Genomic DNA, 21,564 nt, shown 5'->3' with positions numbered 1-21,564 from the left:
TTGCCGGGGAGTCGCCTACATGGTCATGAGTAGTTCCCGCATTTTCGGAACTGGTCGTGGCTTACTTCTGGTCGACCAGAATGAAGCTGCCATGGAGAGCAGCGAGAATTCTCGTGCCGTAGGTACAGTGGTAGTGGGTCGCCAGGAGGTCATGGGTTGTCGCCAGTGCTGACCGGTGAATTTCATTGGCAAATTGGGAGAAAAAAAACGTAAACAGTATTTACAGAACCAAGGATAACCAACTGGTAATGTTAATGTCCGCCAAGCTTCACAGCCATGTATCTCTGGCTTCTTAAAAGTTGTCTCTACTCCTCCTCCCCACCCAGTCTCCCCCTCTACCCAAGGACTTAAGTGACCCTTCCCGTACACTGTGCTTTCACCTTCTTAATTAGTGCCAACCATCCCGTTCATCGTGGTGTGTGACTGTATCACATTGGCTTTGCACCATGTGAATTTCACTCAGACAGCGCTCGCCCTGCATAACTGGCTGGTGAAGGAAGCGATGTGTGTTCCACTATGACAGATTTTCAGTGACCTGCTACGACTTCACAGTCGCCTGAAAATTCGCCTAAGTGGGACAGGCCCATAACTCTCGACATAAACTACTCTGCTTTAATCAGAATGCAAATCATTTTTATTTCTATTCTGTTTAGATTGTTTAGACTGTAAAAGAAATGCAGTCATTTTCAAAACACCAGCCTCATTTCAGAAGCCAGCTGTAACTATCTATCCATCTATCTAATATTAAAAGTCTTTGGCTTATTTGTGCCCACGAGGTGTCAATCTGCTTTTCCTATCTTCTTCCAAACGTCAGGCCACAGCCTTCCCATTTTCACACATCCTACTCACACATCCTTTTCCCGTGGTGGGGATAAACATCTTCCCGTCGCATTCCCACCTATATTTCCGAAGTTGTGAATCCTTGAAATTTAAAAAACAGCCCGATTTCTTCAAATTCACCCACTTTGGAAAAAAAAATCCAAGTGACCTCACATTGCGCTCGCTAGGCTGGACGGGACACTCCGGGAGCACTCCAGCACTCGTGATGAATGAAGAGTGGCTGCGGCTGCCGGCGCCCGAACAGTACCCGGTGGGGAGGGTGGTGCCGCGGGCCGAGCCCGTGGACTGGGCCTGGGCTGGTGCCGAGCCTGGTGCTGGAGTGAGAGCCGAGCCTGGGGCTTGGGATGAGGCCGTGACTGGGGCCAAGAAAGAAGCCATAGCTGGAACCAAGCACGTGCCTGGGTCCGAGGTCAGGGACGAGCCCGGAGATGAAATCAGGGCCTAGACTGGAGCCCAGGCGGTGGCCGAGCGGATGGCTGGAGTCTACAGCCAGGGCCGGGCAGAGGAGAACCCTCTCCACCCCTCCTCCGCCTCCACCGGAGGTGGGGTGGGAAGAACCGCAAGTGCTGTCGAACCGTTACCGCCCCCCCCCCCCACCCCCCACTCGAGACGTCCGGACCAACAGGACACCGGCCCCCAGGCCCTGCATGGGGAAGCGCCGGCCCCAGAGGAACCTAATGGGCCGCTACGGTGATGTGCCAGTTTGCCCACAGCCTCAGCTGCCACCCCAAGTACAAGTGGCAGCGGGTACCGTGGGGGCAAAAGCCGGTGGTATGCAAAGTACAAGCCGTACCTTTCGCACCACCGGCCTCTGCCCCTACGGTACCCGCTGCCACTTCATCCACAACCCCGAGGAGGAGCGAGGGCCCCGGCCTCGCCTGCGCCAGAGCGCTAGCCTAGGCTCAGCCTCCTCCGACCCAGCGCTAGACTGGGCCGCTCTGCGTGCTGCCTTCAGCCCCGACCTGGAGTTGGAGCTGGCCTGGACTCGGGACTTGCGGCTGGGCAAGGGAGGGGAGGAGGTTGCTGCTGCCGCCAGCACCACCGTTACCAACAATACCCGCAGCTCCAGCGGGCGCCTGGCCTGCGCCATGGCCCCAGAATCTCTCCGACCAGGACGTCTCCAGCAGCAGCGGCTCCAAGTGGCCCGGTTTCGAGCAGGGCCCACGGCTGCCAATCTTCAGCAGAATTTCTGTGTCGGACTGAAGGGGGGGTGGAGGTGGAGGGTTGCCGGGATCAACCCGACGGGATAGGCAGAGCCGAGCTGGAGCCAGCGGCTGCAAGTCCAGGGCCTCCCCGTCAGCCCAGGGCCACCACGGACACCTCCGAACTGGGACGGGACATTGGGAAGGGGGTGCCCCAAACAGCAACTCAACAGTACCCGCAGCGACGGAGAGCTGACCCCGCCCACGGATGAAACGCAAGCCTACGCACAATGCCAAGACTGTTTTATAGCTAGTGAGCTATGACCTGGGCATGCTCAGTCGGAATACCAAACTCTCTTATTGATAATAATGCATTTCTGTAATGACCAAGATTATAATAGGAAGGAGTAGAATTAAATCAGTTCTTCAACTCTGTTCCACAATGCATCGTAAACTTACCTTTGGCCTCAATTTTACTTTCCTACTTGACCTCGTAATCTCGATTCTACTGTGGTCCAGAAAAGGTGAGCAAAAAGATATTTCAGGGATTTGGCCACTGCTGGGCTATTTGTGAATAGTCATAATGTTGCAGTTTCAAAAAAATTTTAAAAACACGATTCGTGATCACCCTCTCAGTAACGCCTTGCTTCACTCATGCCTTCCCACCAAACTCATCCTCTCCCCAGGCACTTTCCCCTGTAGCTCCTCTCTCAGCACCTCATATTCCACTCAAGGAGCTAACAACTCAACGTATGAATGCTGAAATCTCCAATTTCAATAACCCCTCCATTCCATTTCTGTCTCCCCCCCCCACCGCCCCCCAATCCTGATGCACGTACATTTCTCCAACCATCTCTCATTCTACCAGCTCCTTCATACACTCATCACCCATTCCCCAGTCCCACATTTCCCTTTTACCTCCCCCCCCACCCCCATTCATACCTCTACCTCCGGTTTTGCAATTTTCTCTTCTTTCCTTTTCACCTCCAGCATTTGTCTCTTACTACCCAGCTACCAATCAACATCACTCCTCCTCAATGTGCATATATCCAATTATCACTTGTCAATCTCGTTTCCACCTTTCTTTCCCCCGCCCCGTCAGAAGAACGGCCCTGACCCGAAATGTTATCTGTCCATTTCCCTCCTTAGATACCGCCTGATACCGCAGAGTTCCTCCAGCACGTTTTTTTTGGCCACATCTTCTTAATAATCCATGAATGCTAAAATGAATCAGCAAATTTATTGAATTATATGAAAATACAAATAAAGGAATACCAACAGAGACTATTCCAACAAAGCCCAATATGAGCTGAAAGGATAGCACCTTTTCTTCAATCTTGGCACACTGCAGCGGTTGGTACTCTATGGTTAATTCTTTGGATAAACAACCTATGTGTCTGAACCAGCCAATTCCAATGCGAGCTCATCCACCTGTAACATTAATATTACGGTATACACAGATCAGCTATCATTTGCAAAACCCCAAGAGGGCATGAAAAGCAAGAGTGTCATTTGGACAACTCATCACACTATCGCAGATATTCCCTTTATTCTCTTCTTTCCTCGCATTATTTGCAACTTGAAAGGTGCTCAATACAAACCTTTCCCGTTCTGTTGAAGGATCAGTAACCCAAAACATTAATGCCCTGTCCCACTTGGGTGATTTTTTTAGGCGACTACAGGCGACAAGGCTGTCGCCACATGGTCGCGGAGTGATGCCTTTATGGTCGGTAGTAGTCTCCTCAAGTCGCCCAAAGAGTCTTATCGTTTTTCTAGTCGCCACTGTATTTTGAAATGTTCAAAACTTTTCGGCGAGAGTGGACTCGACGCCAATGATCATAGCTTGTCTTCTCCTGACGTAGGTGCTGTCGTAGGTTGTCGCCAGGATAACGTAGATTGCCGCCAGGTGACGTAGGTTGTTGCTGGTGCCGACTTCGATTAATTCCATTGGCGACTGCCTGCATCAACCGACGACAGGTACCGGCAACTGAATTATCTTACCTTATCGTAGCTTGATGCAGGTGGACGTAGGTTGTCGTAGGTGGACATCCTAATGGGTCGTCGGTAGCTTGCCGTCGACGAGATGGTAGGTTGTTGCAGACATTGTCGTAGGGCAGTCCAGTCGCCGGTTAGTCGGCGACCTGCTACGACTATGGAAGTCGCCGAAGAAATTGCCTAAGTGGGACATGCCAACAAGTCTACTACTCTCTCCACAGCTGTTGCCTGCTGAATATTTCCCAATGTAGTTTACATTAAATTAGAAGCACCAAAACACAGAGCTTGGGAAAAACCTGAAGAAGCTATGAAAAGATATCAAAAGGCCAAGGAACAATCACTTCAACACATCAAACAATATCACAAGACATTCAAATGTCATTAACACACCACCTTCCGATAGTAAAGAATGAACTGCAATGCTGGCCACCAATAATCTAGATCTCCAAGGCGTTGACATATCATCAGATTACAAGAGAAAATAACAGCCTCAGACTGCCAAACAAACATGATTGTCCAGTGATATGTTACATGCAGATTGCTACAATTAGTAATTCTAAAGTCAGCAGAACATCCCACACTGCAGTGTTTGTGATTTGGTAGTCAAGATGACCTTGCAGACATTATTCAAACTTGGAAAAAAACTTATTGATTTAGTTATACTCTTGTGTGAAACGATCCAATTTGATTTCACACCCATGATCTGACACAAAAATATCTTTGATCTCAGTAGGCATTTCTGAAAGTTATGTTTGATAAATAAAGTGCAAGAAGTTGTTACTGCAGCGCATTCCTTAATGCCCTTCACAACAACTTCATCTGTACATCTGGAGCACCACATCAGAAGTCTCTCTCTGTACATGGAATCCTATAAACACTATCCTGTAACACTGCACATCAAAAATGGCAAATGAATCGATTATTGATTGCATTAACAACAAAATGCAGTGCCAATACTTAATAGATTTGTTTTCTGTGTTAAACGTAATTTGCCCAAACTCAAATTTTCTCCATTTTAACTTTCTAACTGTGAAATAGCACAAGTCCTTGTTAAAATGCATTATCATTTAATATATAATGCTGATGTACATTCTTGTATAATGATTATTGTTGTCAATCATTCCACATGTATGTACAGGACGATAAAAATAATGATTGCAATTATTTGACAATGTGAGCTATTTACAGAGACTAACCACAATAATCCACGAAAATTGAGCCAATTGTCAATAAAATGCTTGTAATCCATTCTCTTTAACACTTTCTAATAAGTATTACTGCATAATTTTCCAATGCAGTATGTTACAATTTTCTAATATTTCAACAACTTCAAATAGCTGTAAAGCATTCAAGTTTCTTTCTCATTAATCACACAGAAATACCACCCTAAAAAATCATTGGTCAGAATAAGGTGCTGGTTAATTTCCTGACACTTTACGCACAGGCATATTTTGTAATGTCAGTCATCTGCAAAATCTATATTAAATGCATTTAAGAAATTGTCAATACTCATTATATGAGAGAAAGTTGTCTTTCTAAATGACAGCAAAATTAAGTTTCCTTTTACATACATTTATAAATAAAGCATACCAGTTACAATACCACTTCTCACAAAAAATAAAATGGGATCCTTCCTGTACATCGTCCTACCACAACGAACCTGTTCTAGTCAATATCATAGGGTAGTGAGCTGTTCGTAAACGAGACAATTCAGGTGATGATAACCCCATTACTAAAAAGCAAGGCAATGATGATAATCGGGTCGACCAAAATACTAAGGGTCAATTATAAAGGTTCAATACAATAGTTACAATAAAAATTACAATAAATTTCATTAAAATTATTAATGATTTACTTTTCGGTATGTCGAAAACGAAGTTAGGTAATCGATTACGTTAAAGGCGGCAAGATTATGTCTGATGTACTCGAGTGCTATATTTATACTCATCTATTTTAGGATCCTTGGGAACATGGCTTAATCCCGTTTTATCTATTTACCCAAATTTAAAGAGGTTACTACATTCACGCCCATCCTAGATACATTTTAAAAGGTACGAATCTCCCAGAAAAATTGTGTTTTACATTATTTAAGCCTAGTACGGTACTTGTATATGAACCAAGCCGAACTCTCACCCGATTTCAACATGTCGTACGCTCCGACAGCTATATGGATACACACATGCGATATATCTAAAATCTCCAAGAACGTTGCAGCAAGACTGAAGCAATGTAGCATCCTGCCTGGCAATAATGCGCACGTACTGTCTGTTCGAATCCCCCCGTGGTTACTGCATCCCCCAAGTACACGAGCTGCTACTGCGGCCTATTGGGGAGAGGGAGACTAGGCCATCGGGCTAATTTAACCCAAACGTCGCTTCCGCGAATCCTTTATTCAGTCCGTCACTAAGAACGACGATGACCTTCTCACAGGCGCACAATTGCCATTAAAAATATATGTATTTCCTTTTCAGTAAAGACAAGAACAGATTAAGCTAAAGGGCGGGTGATTTAATTTATATACACACACTTACCGGTTCCCCACCTAGAGGGTTTGTTGCAGCGAGTCGGGAGCATGGCTAAACCCTGCCCCCCAACACCCTGGCCCTCCTCTCTCTCTTCTTCCCCCCCCCCCCCCCCCCCCCCCCCCCCCCCGGCAACTCCAACCAAACCCGATGGAGGAAGCAGTGACGCGCCCTAACAGACAGCGACCAATGGAAGCGGGAGAAGTAGCCTTACCCGGGTTACTCTAAATATAAATGTTTAAAAGGCTCTGAAGACTCGATTTGCATCAAACTAGAGATTTCCTATTAATGGAGCGCACAGGTCATTCTGCAGTTAGGTGACCGTCAAGTGGAAGAAGAAAGTGAGCGTGAATGCGCATCATTAATTAACACATCTATCCGGACAATTACGTCGAATGGCTGTACGATCAGTTCAATGTATAGGTACAACAATGTATTGGTTGATGCAAAATTGCTCAGCATGTGGTATATTCCACCGGGATTCGATTCCCATGTGTGTTATTTTCAATAGACTTTTGATTTTAGTTTCTCTGCACCCAAATTCCCACATTAATATTTAGGATAAACTCCTGACAAACGCCTTCGACAAACACTGCCTTGACATTCATCTGCAGCAACATCGCCACATACACCGACCTACAATAAATGCATGGCCATTTGATAGCTCTCAACAGGTTGCTCCGACATAATTTACCCTTTGGCCCAACAAATACAACGAGGTCATTGGTCCGCGAATAATTTATCTTTTTCCCCCACAGATAAAATGTAGGGCAAGAATCTGCCTTTTGTAAAAAAAATATCGGTGGGTTTTTAAAAACAGCTGCAATCATTTGTTATGTTACAGTTGTACAAGATAATTGTACAACTATAAATGCCGGGTTCGTTCCTGAACACGGGTGCTGCCTGTACGGAGTTTGTACGACCCAGTGACCATTACTTTTCTCTGGGAGCTCCGGTTTCTGCCCACACTCCAAATACTTACAGGTTTGTATAGGAAGGAACTACAGATGCTGGTTATACACCGAAGATTTATAGATTAATTGGGTTGGTATAATTGTCCACAGTGTGTGTTGGTGCAGGATAGTGTTCGTGCGCGCGGGGCGGGGGGCGAAGGGCCTGTTTCCGCGCTGTATCTCTAAACCAACATTTTTTGTTCCGGCTTTCTGCCATTCGCCCTGTTGCTCCCCCTCCTTCTCCGGGCAGTCGCCGACTACCGGGGGACAATGGTGACACTGAGCCAATGGAGGGCGACCGAGGGCGGGGCCAGGCAGCCATCACGTTAGGGTGAGGCAGCGCCACAGGCGCTCGAGCTCCGCTGGCTGTCCGCTGCAACCGCGGCCGCCGATAACCCGCTTCAGTCAATTTTAAAACAAATAACAGTCAACTTCACCAGGCCAAATAAAACAAGCCGCCTTACCTGCCGCCCGGAAACCCGTGTGTGAACTCATCGAGCGACTAAAACAGGCTTTAAAAAAACGAAACCTAAAAACCTACGGGAAAACCCCACCCCCAACCTGACCCGGCATCGCCGCCCTGCGCGCGCGCGCGTCATCACGCACTACGTCAATCGCTGATGACGACTGGGGAGGTGACGCAAGCGCGCGGACGCAGGGTTTGAGCGCGTTTTCAGCCCCAGTGTTTGGAAAGTTATAATTTCTCGTTGAAGTAAGTTGGGTATGAAGTTTGCAGCTGTAATCTCTTCTCTCCCCCCCCCGGGGAAGTGCTAAACTAATGATGCATTTTTATCCCATTTTGATACGTAGATGAAGTTTCATGTTAAAATACAATTTGGGGGTATATGTGTTCATTAGCATGCACTGTGTTATTTTGCATTGCATATATTTGCGTGGTTGATCAACGAAAATAGATTATTGGGATATAAAGTCCATAGACACGGCCTATCTGCATTTCTAAGGAACAAGGCAGAGAATTGCTGAGTTAAATCTTAGTTGTGTATTTGGATCTACAGTGACGTAACGTTATTGTTTTGTAATCACTCCATTACAAAGTATTAGGTGAACCACAAGGCTTTTATTAAAACGTATGATGAGAGAATAATACATACTACTGCACTAGTAATATCATCTTGCAGATTGCCGAGCTAGGGACAAGCAGGGTTGTTATCAGTAACTGTATTCCTTACTCAAGTCCCGGACTGGATTACATAGCAGGCGGAATGTGTATCATGCATAGTATATGTGATGAAAGTTATATTGGCAGAGATCAATATGGTTAAACCACAGTTATAAAGTGTCTAGCGTATTTTTTAATCAAAAAATGGGAGTGGGAGAGAGGAGGAGGTTGGTCACAACGTAAGGCAAACCATTAATTATGTATCCTCGGTGCCGAAAGGACTAGTGGATGCCATTGTTTCAAGGGACCGTGGGGAAGTAGTACTGGTAGACTTTAAAGGATTTGGGGAAACAGCCAAGGGAGCTGGGAATCAAAGATCTTTGCTTGGGATACACAGCCGCCAGGTGGGTGGATCAACGTGTGGGTGTGTCCATCCAGTGACTGTGAGGGAGCACTGGAGCCAGGGGGTGAGCTAGGTGGCAGTCGACTGGAATTGTGGCTTGCTAGGTCATTTAAAATTCAATCACATTGGTACATCTGGCGTTACATGGGAATGAGACTAGGTAATAATCTCCTCCCCTGAGGCAACATTAATGAACTCTTCCCACTCTCAAACAGCAGGCTCCAATCTGATTAACAGGGATTGGGAGGGAATAAATCTCTTCTGTCACATCTGCGAGGGATGTAATTTGTGTCGTTAATAAGAGCTACTTTATGTTCTTGTGATAGAACAGGATCAGAAAGTTTCAGTTAAGTTTACGTCCAAGTTTCCATGATTCGTGCTTAACACGTACTACTGATGGGAGCAAAATTAGACATCGATTAATTTGTGGTGAAAACTGGATTGATTTTTTTTTAAAACTGCTGCAGGGTTTTGACAGTTCCTTTCTGCCTCCCCCAGAGTTCCTCCAGCAGTTTTTTTTTTTTTGCTCAAGATTCAAGCATCTCCGGTCTCATGTGTTTTCTGGATAGATTTCAATTTGGATTTCAACGACCATCTGTATGGGGGAAAAGAAGCTTCCTTCTCTCTTGCTTCTATGTCTCTTACTACTTACGGGATTGGGTCTCCAAAGGGACCATCTGTTCCAATCATGACTTTCAGTACTTATGTCGGAGACGGAATGGAGATACACAAGTTGATGAATCTGGAGCTTAAAAATTAGCTGCTAGAGGAGGTCAACAGGTCTAGCAGCATGTGTGGAGCCCAAGTGATGGTTGATTTTGGTCTAGACCCTGAAGCAGGACCAATGCAGGGTCTTAAACTGGGATATATAATGGGAGTGAATTTCAGAGGAAACTGACACAGGTTTCTCACAAACGCTGTCAGTTGTCAAAGCTGAAGGATTATGTGTGGGGCAAAGAAGTTATATGGTGATTGGTGATCTCTCCACATTTTACTTAATTGCCACAAACACAGCAAACTTTATGGCTGAAGAAGATCCAGAATGTCACACTTTCTTTCTCTCCAGCGATGCTGCCTGTCCCGCTGAGTTACTGCAGCATTTTGTGTTTATCTTTGGTTTTAACCAGCATCTGTAGTTCCTACACACATTTTTTGGCATATTCTTTCAAAGATAATGTTAATTGAGCTGAGGGTGTTGGACACACTAAGTTGATAAGAGTCAGGTTTCAAGATTAATGGCAAAGTTAACTTAGGGGAATTGTGTATATCTTTTATGTGGGTGTTATTATGATCTTGATTGTTTATCAGGGAAGGTTGGTGGGGAAAAAATCAATAATAACTAAAAGAAAAGGAGTTAGAGAAGTATTGGAAGGGAGCAAATGTTGCAGTTATAAGTAATGGCCATTCAGGGTAAACTAATTAGATCTCTCATAGTGCCTATACAGATGTGATTTTCTTTCTTAAATGCGGAAGTTTTATTAACAAATGTATTTTCAGTTACAAATATACTGAGGTGCTGGATACTGATATTTGAAACATCCCTTGTTTCATATTGATGTAACTGAATTTAATTGAATGGGAAATTGGAAGCATGCTAATGGACACTTATTCCCTAGTTCAAAGTTGTATCCACTAACCATTAAGACAGTGCTGTGAAAGGAACACATGGATAATTAATTATGGATTTTTAATTAGAACTCAGAAAGAGTTTAGCTTTCCGAGATATGGAATCGGGAAATTGTTTCTAGCCATGGGCTGACCAACTAAATTTAACAAGAAGATGATGTGTGCTCAGATAAGCCATTTACACACATTTCTTGGGTTTGCAAGTGCTGATTTGGTAAGGAAATCAATTTGCATATAAACTCACTGATAAAGTGTGTTGAGATGAGCCTTCTAAGGAGTTAGTGTTTAATTTAGTTTTAAAAATGTTCGCTATCATTGTTGGGAGTAAGGAATATATGAAGGTGGAACATTTGAAGAATTTGGAAGTGAACAGTTTGATGAACCAAAAACCTGCGCTCGTTTCGGCATCTATTTACTTTCTTGGTCAGTCTGTGGTTATCAATGCTGCATAAATAAATACATGCTTAAACATAATTGCATGTTCTGTGTACTTGTATAAAAGCTTCTCAATGTTTTAAGAATCTTATTGATTTTTGGTACTAGATCAAATACCTCATCTTAAATAAAACCACTGTCTAGCATAAATATGCCTCCGCTTTTACAGACCGGTCCGGTGCCAGCTCCCTTTGGTCAATTAAGAAGAGAATTAATGTTCTATATTATAGCCTATGGCAGTTATAAACTATTTGCTGGGCTTTTAATTTAGATTTTCTGAATCTGCTTTTTTTTTTAGCCTTTAAAATTCGATCCTGTGCATTATTGATCTCAGTTTGTCTACACATCTAGTTTCCTTAAAAATATAGAATATTCATTGTTTAATCTGTAGTTAATTGAAATAAATCTCATGTAATTATTACCATCAAATTAATTTTTAAATGAGGTGGAAGATGAAGTCTGAAAAATAATTTAAATATAATTCAATTTGATTTGATTTTATCTAAAATCTATGCTGTCACATTGTCATGCTCTTTATTCTGTTCAAGTGAAGGCATGATCTCCTTCTATTTTTTCTTTATCCAGTTCCATAGAATTTGATGTTCTGAACGCCATGTATATCAACAAATTCTAATGCAATCCATCATGTCGATACATTCTTTTTTTCAAAATTAGAAACATGGGAAGTAGATGCAGGAATAGGCCATTCGGCCCTTCGAGCCAGCATCGCCATTCAACATGATCATGGCTGATTGTCCGGAATCAGTACCCTGTTCCTGCTTTTTCCCCCTATATCCTTTGATTCTGTTAGCCCAAAGAGCTATATCTTAACTCTCTTGGATACTTCCAGTGAATTGGCCTCCACTGCCTTTTGTGGCAGAGAATTCTACAAATTCACAACTCTCTGGTGAAAACGTTTTTCCTCACCTAAGTCCTAAATAACCTAGCCCTTATTCTTAAACTGTGACCCCCTAGTTCTGGACACCCCCAACATCGGGAACATTTTTCTTGCATCTAGCCTGTCCAATCCCTTATATGTTTCTATAAGATCCCATCTCATCCTTCTAAATTCCATTGAATATAAGCCCAGTCGATCCATTCTTTCATCATATGTCAGTCCCGCCATCCTGGGAATTAACCTGGTGAACCTACGCTGCACTCTCTCAATGGCAATAATGTCCTTCCTCAATTTAGGAGACCAAAACTGCACACAGTACTCCAGGTCTCACCAGGGCCCTGTACAACTGCAGTAGGACATCCTTGCTCCTATACTCAAATCCTCTTGCTATGAGACCAACATGGCATTTGCTTTCTTCACTGCCTGCTGTACCTGCATGCTTATTTCAGTGACTGATATACAAGGACACCTTGGTCTCGTTGCACCTCCACTTTCCCTAATCTGACAGCATTCAGATAATCTGATCTCCTTGTTCTTGCCACTTTAGTGGATAAGGTCACATTTATTCACATTATACTGCATCTGCCCACTCACCCAACCTATCCAAGTCACCCTGCAGCCTCATAGCATCCTCCTCGCAACTCACACTGTCACCCAGCTTTGTGTCATCCGCAAACTTTGAGGTGTTTTGGGAAACATTGGAGAATGGAAATTTGATTTTTCTGCCTAGCGAAGAGTTTGCATTTCATAAGCATGTCGTAAAGCATGAAACTGGCCTTTTGGCCCAATTGTCCATATAAACCTGTATGCCCCATCTCGCTCATGCAAATGACTTTATAAAGTTCTTATAGTACTTGTCTCAATTACCTTCTCTGGCAACTCGTTCCATATACCCACCAACCTCTGTGGAAAAAGTTGTTCCTCAGGTTCATATTAAATCTCTCCCCTCACCTTAAACCTATGTCCTCTGGTTCTTGATTACCCTACTCTGGGTAAAAGACAATGTTTTAAAGTTAGAGGACAATGACACATGTATTGAGCATTAGATACAGAGTAATGTAAATACATTCAATGAATCCAAGTTATTTTGCAGTTTTGTAACAAGCTTTTCTAATTTTTACACGTGTTTTCAAATAATAAAATTTTGGTCCTCTTTTCATCTTTGCTTTTCAACAGGTTCAACTTTTACCTCAATGCCACATTGTTGCACTAACCTTTGATTTGCCCTGTGTATCAGCGAACATTCGTGTATGAGGTGAAAAGACCAGTGTAGTCACAGATGATTAAAGGCTTCAAACAGCGTTTAACTTTCATTGCTGTCTGATGATCATTTTAATGTAATTAAGTAGACAAATGCAAGATCAAGCTCATTTATTCTTTTTGATGAATTCTACAGTCGCTATTTGTTTTCTATGAAAATAATTCAAAGTACTATGGGGCTGTGTCAAAAGAGAAAGATCTGAAAAGTAGGATCCTGGCAAATACAGGTAGTTCCATGATGATGTCTATTTCTATACTGCGAATTGGATACAATGAGATGAAGAATTAGGGAGCATTATTTTTAATTAAGTGGGCCGAATTGGTTGAACCACTTGAAAGTTACTTTGGTAATTGGGAAACAGAAAAAAATCTGTCTGGGGGGGGTGAAAAAAACATCGGTGTTGGAAGAAAAACCATGTGACCTTCATGCAGCAATCCAACACTATTGTCTCTTAAGAAGATAGCTTCACTCTGGAAGGTCATTGAACTTTACAACCAATTCCTCTATTGACACTTGCTCAATGATATTCTATCAAATAATAGAACCCTTGGTTTTGTTTTGCAGTAATAAAAATAAACTTTATTATTACTTATTAAAGCTACTATTTTTGAGAATAATGCGGGAAAAATGACTGTTAAAGTGAGTCTGAAACTCTAGCCCTTAAGCCCCCCCCCCCCCCCCGTTATATTTTCCCATTGACATAATTTTCTCTAGGATGCAATTTTTATAACTTGAGGTTTCTTAAGACACGACTATTGAATTATAACTTTTGAACCACCAGTACTGATTTTGCAGTGAATTGATTTCTGAAGATAATGCTTGTTCGCACCAGCTGCATTTTGTGTGCCACACTAGCATGCAGAATAATGCATATCAAAATTCACAATGTCATCTTTAATTAATTAGAGTACTCAACATGTATTCCTTACATTTTTAAATAGAATCATTGCTGGAACCATGAAGAAAGCCCAGAAGCTACCACAAAGTCCTCTTCCTTCCTTCTTAAAGAAAGACTGTTCAAAAAATGAATTTGAAACTCTGCTGTCAACACTTCCTGAAAGGTTGAATCAGAAATTGCTTCCTTTCCAGAAAGAAGGCATCAGGTTTGCCATCGAGAGAAATGGCAGGTAAGCAGAATTGTTATTGTCAAATTTATGCTAAAACACCATTGTCCATGGCTTAGGACTGCCCCTCAGAGGCTATGAACAATGCACTCCCTGGTAGTACAGACCAACTCTGAGTTTGAACGAAGGGCAACAAACTGCTTGAAAATTCAATTTTAGTATACTGTTTTGAAACATTTTAATTTAGAAAATTGAAAGAATTGACTCCCAATAAATGTATTAAGGGCATGTCCCACTTACGCGACCTTCAAGCTCGCCTGAAAAACCGCGAGCTGGATCGACCATCAGCGCTGAACGCACGCATGCGCGTGCACACACACACACACACACACACACACACACACACACACACACACACACACACACACACACACACACACACACACAATGAGCACTTGAAAAGTATTGAGTTTCTCCATGCCGACCAATTTTTACTTGCAGAAAATTATTCAGCTTGTTGAAAACCTTTCCTCGACCAAACTGAGGCCGCGAGTAGTAACCACTATACGGGGACTCCTCTCGACCATGAAGAAGACTTACCAGTGACCACCTACGACCATGTGTCAACCATGCTGCGAGCTTGTGGCGAAGTAAACTCTCCTAAACTCGCAAATAAGGTTGCCATAGTGGGACAGGCCCTTTGCTTTCCAGGTCACGACAAGTCCAAGGCGATTCACATTTAGAAGTTTCATGTGCCCTCAGCTGTCAGAAGCTTTACTGGAGTTACTTAATATTGTGGTTCAGCTGTTTTCCTGTGAGTGGGATTAGCAGTGCATTCGTATAAAAGCTGTTTGTTGGTCAGTACAGATTCATTGGGTCGAGGGGGCCCGTTTCTGTGCTTTTTGACTGTCTTTGCGCTGACTGCACAAATCTGAGCTGAAATGTGGCATGTAGTTATGTGGCACATATCAGCATTTGCCTTTTAATGTTACAGATTAAAGCCAAGCCATACAGTACCACTAGGGTGGGGAGCTATGCCACAAACTATTAATATAACATAAATATATCATAATATTAATCAATAGCTTGTACCAATTGTTGCGTTTTAGGATTGACTGAAAGAGGAGCACTGTTTATGTAAAAGTGAAGGAATTGTAGAGCTGGTTTTGCATCTGATTGGCCTAGCAACCAGTTCAAAGTTGCACTCTTGTTTGATCGAACAGCTGTTTTAGTTTGGGCTTTTAAATTTTCTGTTGGCCCCTCAAAGGGGGGAGGGACAAAGCTCACATGGATATCAACTACATGTTGTAGGAAGGAACTGCAGATGCTGGTTTAAACCGAAGATAAACACAAAATGGTGGAGTAACAAAGAGAAGCAGGAGAAAGCACTGATTGGCTCTAGCCCAAGTGGGAGGAGAGTTATAAGTGAGTCAGAGGGGGAAAACAGTTGAAAAGGAAAGGCAAAGCACAGGCAGACTTAACTCAGAGCTCCCATGGATTTTGAAGCAACAACAACAATGAGAAGCAGGAGAAAGCACTGATTGGCTCTAGCCCGAGTGGGAGTAGAGATAGCAGTGCGTCAGAGGGGGAAAACAGTTGAAAACGAGAGGCAAAGCACAGACAGACTTAACTCGGAGCTCCCATGGATTTTGAAGCAACAGCAACAAAGAGAAGCAGGAGAAAGCACTGATTGGCTCTAGCCTGAGTGGTAGGAGAGTTAGAAGTGAGTCAGAGGGGGAAAACACTTTAAAACTGAGGATTTTGGTTTGTAAATTGGTAAATTAGGCAATTTATCAGTCAATATAAGCAAGAAGGCTCTGAGGGAGCGGCCTTGTGAGGGAAGTGCTTGCGAGTAAAGTGTGAATCTTTGGCGAGGAGGCTGAGGAGAGGAGGCTACACATAAAGTGCGAGAGGACGGAACGCGGTGAACACATGTCGGGGCAGATGAGACGGTGTGAGGCTTGCAGAATGTGGGAGCCCAGGGACACAGATGGAGCCTCTGACTGCTACAACTGTGGCAAGTGCGTCCAGCTTCAGCTCCTAAAGGACCGTGTTGGGGCACTGGAGAAGCAGATGGATGACCTCAGGGCCATCCGGGAAAACAAGAGTTTCCTGGACAGGATCTACAGTGAGGTTGGCACGCCGAGGTTTCGGGAAGAACCAAGGTGTGTGATGGAGAGAAAGGGTGGAAATTGTGGAGTGCAGAAAACTCAGGTGACTGTGCCTAATGAAAATAGGTACACCCTCTTGGGAACTGTCGGGGGAGATGATGTTTCCAGTCCGAGCGGCGACACGTCGGTGGCTCCAATCCTGGAGATGGGACTCGATCGGCAAGACAAATGTCGGGAAGAGCCCTAGTGGTGGGTGACTCCATTGTCCGAGGAGCGGACAGATGACAGATGAGATGCAAGGATGGTCTGTTGCCTCCCTGGTACCAGGGTTCAGGATGTCACGAGCCGAATTCTGAACATCCTCGAGAGAGAGAAGGTGAACAGCCGGCAGTAGTTGCGCACGTAGGCACAGACGGCATCGGGAAGAAGAGGAAGGAGGTTCTCCAACATGAGTTCAGAGAGTTGGGAAGAAGACTGAAAGGCCGGACTTCTAGGGTGGTTATCTCTGGATTGCTTCCAGTACCTCGTGCTAGTGAGGACAGGAACAGAGAGATAGGGGATCTGAATGTGTGGCGGAGGGGCTGGTGCAGGGAGCAAGGATTTAGATTTATAGGCCACTGTGATCTCTTCTGGGGTAGAGGTGACCTGTACAAAAGGGACGGGTTACATCTTAACTGGAGGGGGACTGACATTCTGGCATGCAGGTTTGCTAGGGCTACACGTGTGAGTTTAAACTAAATAGTGGGGGGGAGGGATTGACAAATTGGGAGTATAAAGATGGAGTTGAAGGGGAAGTGGCTACAGGAAAAATTACAAAAGATTCTCGAATTAATGAGAAGGAAAGCTTGAGAATGGACAACAGTAAAGTCGGGGCCAATTGCGAGTGGGGGAGTGAATACGTAGGTCAATAAAGTACTATATATGAATGCGCGAAGTATAAGGAATAAAGTGGATGAGCTTGAAGCTCAGTTAGAAACTGGCAAGTATGATGTTGTGGGAATAACTGAGACATGGCTGCAAGAGGGCCAGGGCTGGGAACTGAATATGCAAGGGTATTCCTCCTATCGAAAAGACAGACAGGTGGGCAGAGGGTGTGGGGTTGCCTGGTTGGTGAGGAAAGAAATTCAATCCCTTGCAAGGGGTGACATTGAAACAGGAGATGTGGGGTCAGTATGGATAGAACTAAGGAATTGTAAGAGTAAAAAGTCCCTAATGGGACTGATCTACAGGCCCCCAAACAGTAGCCTGGACATAGCGCGCAAGTTGAATCGGGAGTTAAAATTGGCATGTAGTAAAAGTAATGCTGTGGTTGTTATGGGAGATTTCAACATGCAGGTAGACTGGGAAAATCAGATTGGTACTGGACCCCAAGAAAGGGACTTTGTAGAGAGCCTTCATGTTGGATTCTTTGAACAGGTTGTATTGGTGCCTACCAGGGAGAAGGCAATTCTGGATTTAGTGTTATGTAATGAACCGGATTTGATAACGGACCTCGAGGTTAATGAGCCATTAGGAGGCAGTGACCATAACATGGTCAGGTTTAATCTACAATTGGAGAGGGAGAAGAGTAGATCGGAGGTGTCAGTGTTGCAGTTGAATAAAGGGGATTATGGGGCCATGAGGGCCAAAGTTGACTGGAAAGATACACTAGCAGGGATGACAGTGGAACAAAAATGGCAGGTGTTCCTAGGAATAATACAGAAGGTGCAGGATCAGTTCATTCCTAGGAGGAAGAAAGATTCCAAGGGGAGAAAGGGACAACCATGGTTTACAAGGGACGTCAGGGTCAGTATAAAAATTAAAGCGAAGAAGTACAACGTAGCAAAGATGAGCGGGAAGCAAGAGGATTGGGTAATGTTTAAAGACCAACAGAAGATAACCAAAAAGACAATACGGGGAGAAAAGCTGAAGTACGACGGTAAGCCGGCCAAGAATATAAAGCAGGATTGTAAAAGCTTCTTTAGGTATGTGAAGAGGACAACATTAGTTATGACCAAAGTTGGACCCTTGAAGACCGAAAAAGGTGAATTTATTATGGGGAACAAGGAAATGGCAGATGAGTTGAACAGGTACTTTGGATCTGTCTTCACTAAGGAGGACACAAACAATCTTTCTGATATAGTAGTGGCCAGAGGATCTGGGGTGACAGAGGATCTGAAGGAAATCCACATTAGGCAGGACTGGTGTTGGATAGACTGATGGGACCGAAGGCTGATAAATCCCCAGGTCCTGATGGCCTGCATCCCAGGGTACTTAAGGGAGTGGCTCTTGAAATTGTGGATGCATTGGTGATAATTTTCCAATGTTCTACAGACTCGGGAATAGTTCCTGTGGATTGGAGGGTAGCTAATGTTATCCCGCTTTTTAAGAAAGGCGGGAGAGAGAAAACGGGGAATTATAGACCAGTTAGCATGACATCAGTGGTGGGGAAGATGCTGGAGTCAATTATAAAAGATGAGATAGCCGCATATTTGGATAGCAGTAACATCCCTGCTCATCCATGCTGCACTCCCTCAATAGCAAGAATGTCCTTCCTCAAATTAGGGGACCAAAAGTGCACGCAATACTCCAGGTGTGGTCTCACTAGGGCCATATATAACTGCAGAAGAACCTCTTTGCTCCTATACTCATCTACTCTTGGTATAAAGGCCAAAATGCCATTCGCTTTCTTCACTGCCTGCTGTACCTGCATGCTTTACCTGCTGCACTTACATCGAAAGCTACCTTACAGCTAAGAGGTAGAAGATTGGTCCCATATAAGAGGGACAGAAGATTGGGCTGAATCCCTGTGAGAGAATACTGCCACAAGAACTGGTTCCATGGAAGTGGTACTGAAGACTGGTTCCGTAGAAGAGGAACTGAAGAAGCTAGATCTCAGCTCGGAGATTGGTTTCGAGCCCACCTGCCGGTAGGTTAATGGACAAAGCCACGCGACTTATCTGAAGATTGAAAACTTCACTGATCGAAAGCTTGAGTACAGCTATTGTATTATGCTGTAAATTGTAAAGCTGGAATGCTTTAATTAGAACAGCTTCTTAAACAAGACGCTGTGAAATGTTGGACTGTTCTGTCGCATTTAAAGTAAAATTACAGGCTCTGATAAAGAGTCTAGAGATGTAGAGAAGCCAATTCTGCTAAGTTTTGGAAGGCAGCCAAGAGTGAGTAAAAATGGACTATCCAGGAGCTGGCCTTGGTATATTTTGAAGTTGAGATAAGATGCATTCTTTCTGAAGTCACTTCTATACGTCAAAAATAATTGGATGTTTTCTGAAAGTCCAGTTTTGTTTTGGATTCTTTTCGGGTGTTTATGGAACACTCACCAGAATGTTTATCAATAAGACAGAAGCAAATTGAAGAGGTGTTCAAGAAGGAACTGCAGATGCTGGAAGATCGAAGGTACACAAAAATGTTGGAGAAACTCAGTGGGTGCAGCAGCATCTATGGAGCGAAGGAAATAGGTGACGTTTCGGGCCGAAACCCGTCTTCAGATCTGTTAGGCTTGTGAAGAGGTTTGGCAGTCTGCCAAGACCTGTTTCATTCATGGAGCCAGATGATGCAGATAAGGCAGGCAAAGGAGCGCCACCAGAGGGAGCCATGGAATCTTCAACAAGTAAGCCAGGTGGAGAAGAAGCCTACCTGAAAGAAACCCAGAAGGATAGAGACAAGTTATGGAAGAAGATGGTCCAGTTATTTGAATTCCAGAAGAAACTAATGGTATCAGATGAGAACGTGAAAACAGTGCAATCTAATTTGGAGCAATTGTTCAGCATTGGTCACGAGATTGGAGATAGGCAAGACTCATTGGTGAGTTCACAGCTGCCTCGGGAAGAACAAAAGACACACCCAGTGGTTCAAAGGAAGGCAAAGTTATTTGATGATTTTATGGAAGATACAAAGAGATGGTTAGCTGAATTTGAACAAAGGAACACGTGTGCTATTAGTAGGAGATGCTACGCAATGATGTGTAGAAATCGAACAAGAAGTAACAACACTAGATAGTATCTCAAACGTCTCTACACGAAGATCAAGACACAAGTCTGGTTCTGAAGCCAGTTCAATGTCAAGAGCCTCTGCTCATAAAGAAGCTGAAGCAACTATGGCTGCTCTTTCACTAAGTTGCCACCTTGGCGAGAAAGCATGAGATCGAACCACAGGAAGCACATTTCGAACATACGAGGAGAGAGGCCGAGGCACGTGCGGAACAGACAAAGAGAGAGGTTGAGGAACAAAGAAGGCAGCTAAAGTGAGAGAAGGAACATTTGAAACTGGATACAAAGTTGGAAGAAGCCAGGACGAAGATTGAGATACTGGAGGGCCAAAGTTCAAGAGGCGGCTCTAAAGTATCTGATGGGATGAGCACTTATTTGAGAAAAGGAACTGCTCAACGAGAAACAGCAGCTGAATTAAATCTACAGCCACCAAAGGAAGACTGGTCTCACCATTCAAAGCTAGCGCTAAGTGGATAGTCGATGAAGCTCCATCACAACCACAGGAAGTTAAACCAAAGCAAATAACCTTTGGACCATCTGTTAGGCTTGTGATACGCAATTCAGCACTCTTTCCGGAGACCTGATTCACAGGATCGAGCAAGCCAAGATTGGCGGATGCCTGTTTATGATACATTTAGGCCTAGCCTGGGAAGAACAACTAGCCAAGGGACTCGTGACAAAACTTATCCAGACCAGCCCTCTTCTCAGAGGCCTGTTTACCGTTCCTCTGAGTCCAAGGAGGGATTTAGAGAAGAAGTCTGTGATTTGATGTGGAATCAAATGAGAATTAGTGAGTCTCTAGCTCAACATAATATCTCTTCCACTTTACCTCAAATGGAAATTGTTAAGTATGATGGTAATCCCTTGTGATATGAGACTTTCATAGACCAGTTTGAGAGAGGAGTGGAGAGGAAAACTACCAATGATGAAGATTGTTTACAATTTCTGGAGTATTACACAAGCGGATATCCAAAGGAGCTTGTTGTAAGTTGTCGGAAGTTGCCTACAGTTGAGGGCTATCGAATGGTAATAAAATTGCTTAGAGAACAGTTTGGTAAAGAGCACCAGATCGCCAATGCTACATGAAGAAGGCCTATGCTGGGACAGCTATCCAGCCTGAAGACACGAAAGCATTGTGGGTGTTCGCGATATTTCTTGTTGGTGTAGCTCGATGAAACATCTCAACCACATGCAAGAAATGAATG

At 43.9% G+C, this 21,564-nt stretch overlaps 2 protein-coding genes across 11 annotated transcripts in view; one reads left to right on the top strand and one right to left on the bottom strand.

The window, feature by feature from the left end:
• LOC129699036 (R3H domain-containing protein 1-like) overlaps positions 1–8,056 on the bottom strand; it is a 194,664-nt gene extending 186,608 nt beyond the window's left edge. For 3 of the 10 annotated variants that reach the window (XM_055638635.1, XM_055638634.1, XM_055638632.1), the window contains exon 1: positions 7,917–8,055. The gene's annotated coding sequence lies outside the window, so the exon portion shown is untranslated. Of the gene's footprint in view, positions 1–6,110; positions 6,379–6,508; positions 6,602–7,916 lie in introns of those variants that run through there. The other 7 variants (XM_055638628.1, XM_055638631.1, XM_055638637.1 and 4 more) reach the window with 5 other exon arrangements.
• zranb3 (zinc finger, RAN-binding domain containing 3) overlaps positions 8,013–21,564 on the top strand; it is a 105,252-nt gene continuing 91,700 nt past the window's right edge. Inside the window, exons 1-2 of the mRNA XM_055638627.1 lie at positions 8,013–8,164; positions 14,137–14,322. Coding sequence (XP_055494602.1) covers positions 14,153–14,322 — 170 coding nt within the window. The 5' untranslated portion in view covers positions 8,013–8,164; positions 14,137–14,152. The remainder of the gene's footprint in view (positions 8,165–14,136; positions 14,323–21,564) is intronic.

Source organism: Leucoraja erinacea, chromosome 7 (assembly GCF_028641065.1).
Source record: "Leucoraja erinacea ecotype New England chromosome 7, Leri_hhj_1, whole genome shotgun sequence".
Lineage (NCBI taxonomy): Eukaryota > Metazoa > Chordata > Chondrichthyes > Rajiformes > Rajidae > Leucoraja > Leucoraja erinaceus.
The sequence above is the reverse complement of the archived record's forward strand: the minus strand, read 5'-3'. Positions and strand labels throughout refer to the sequence as shown.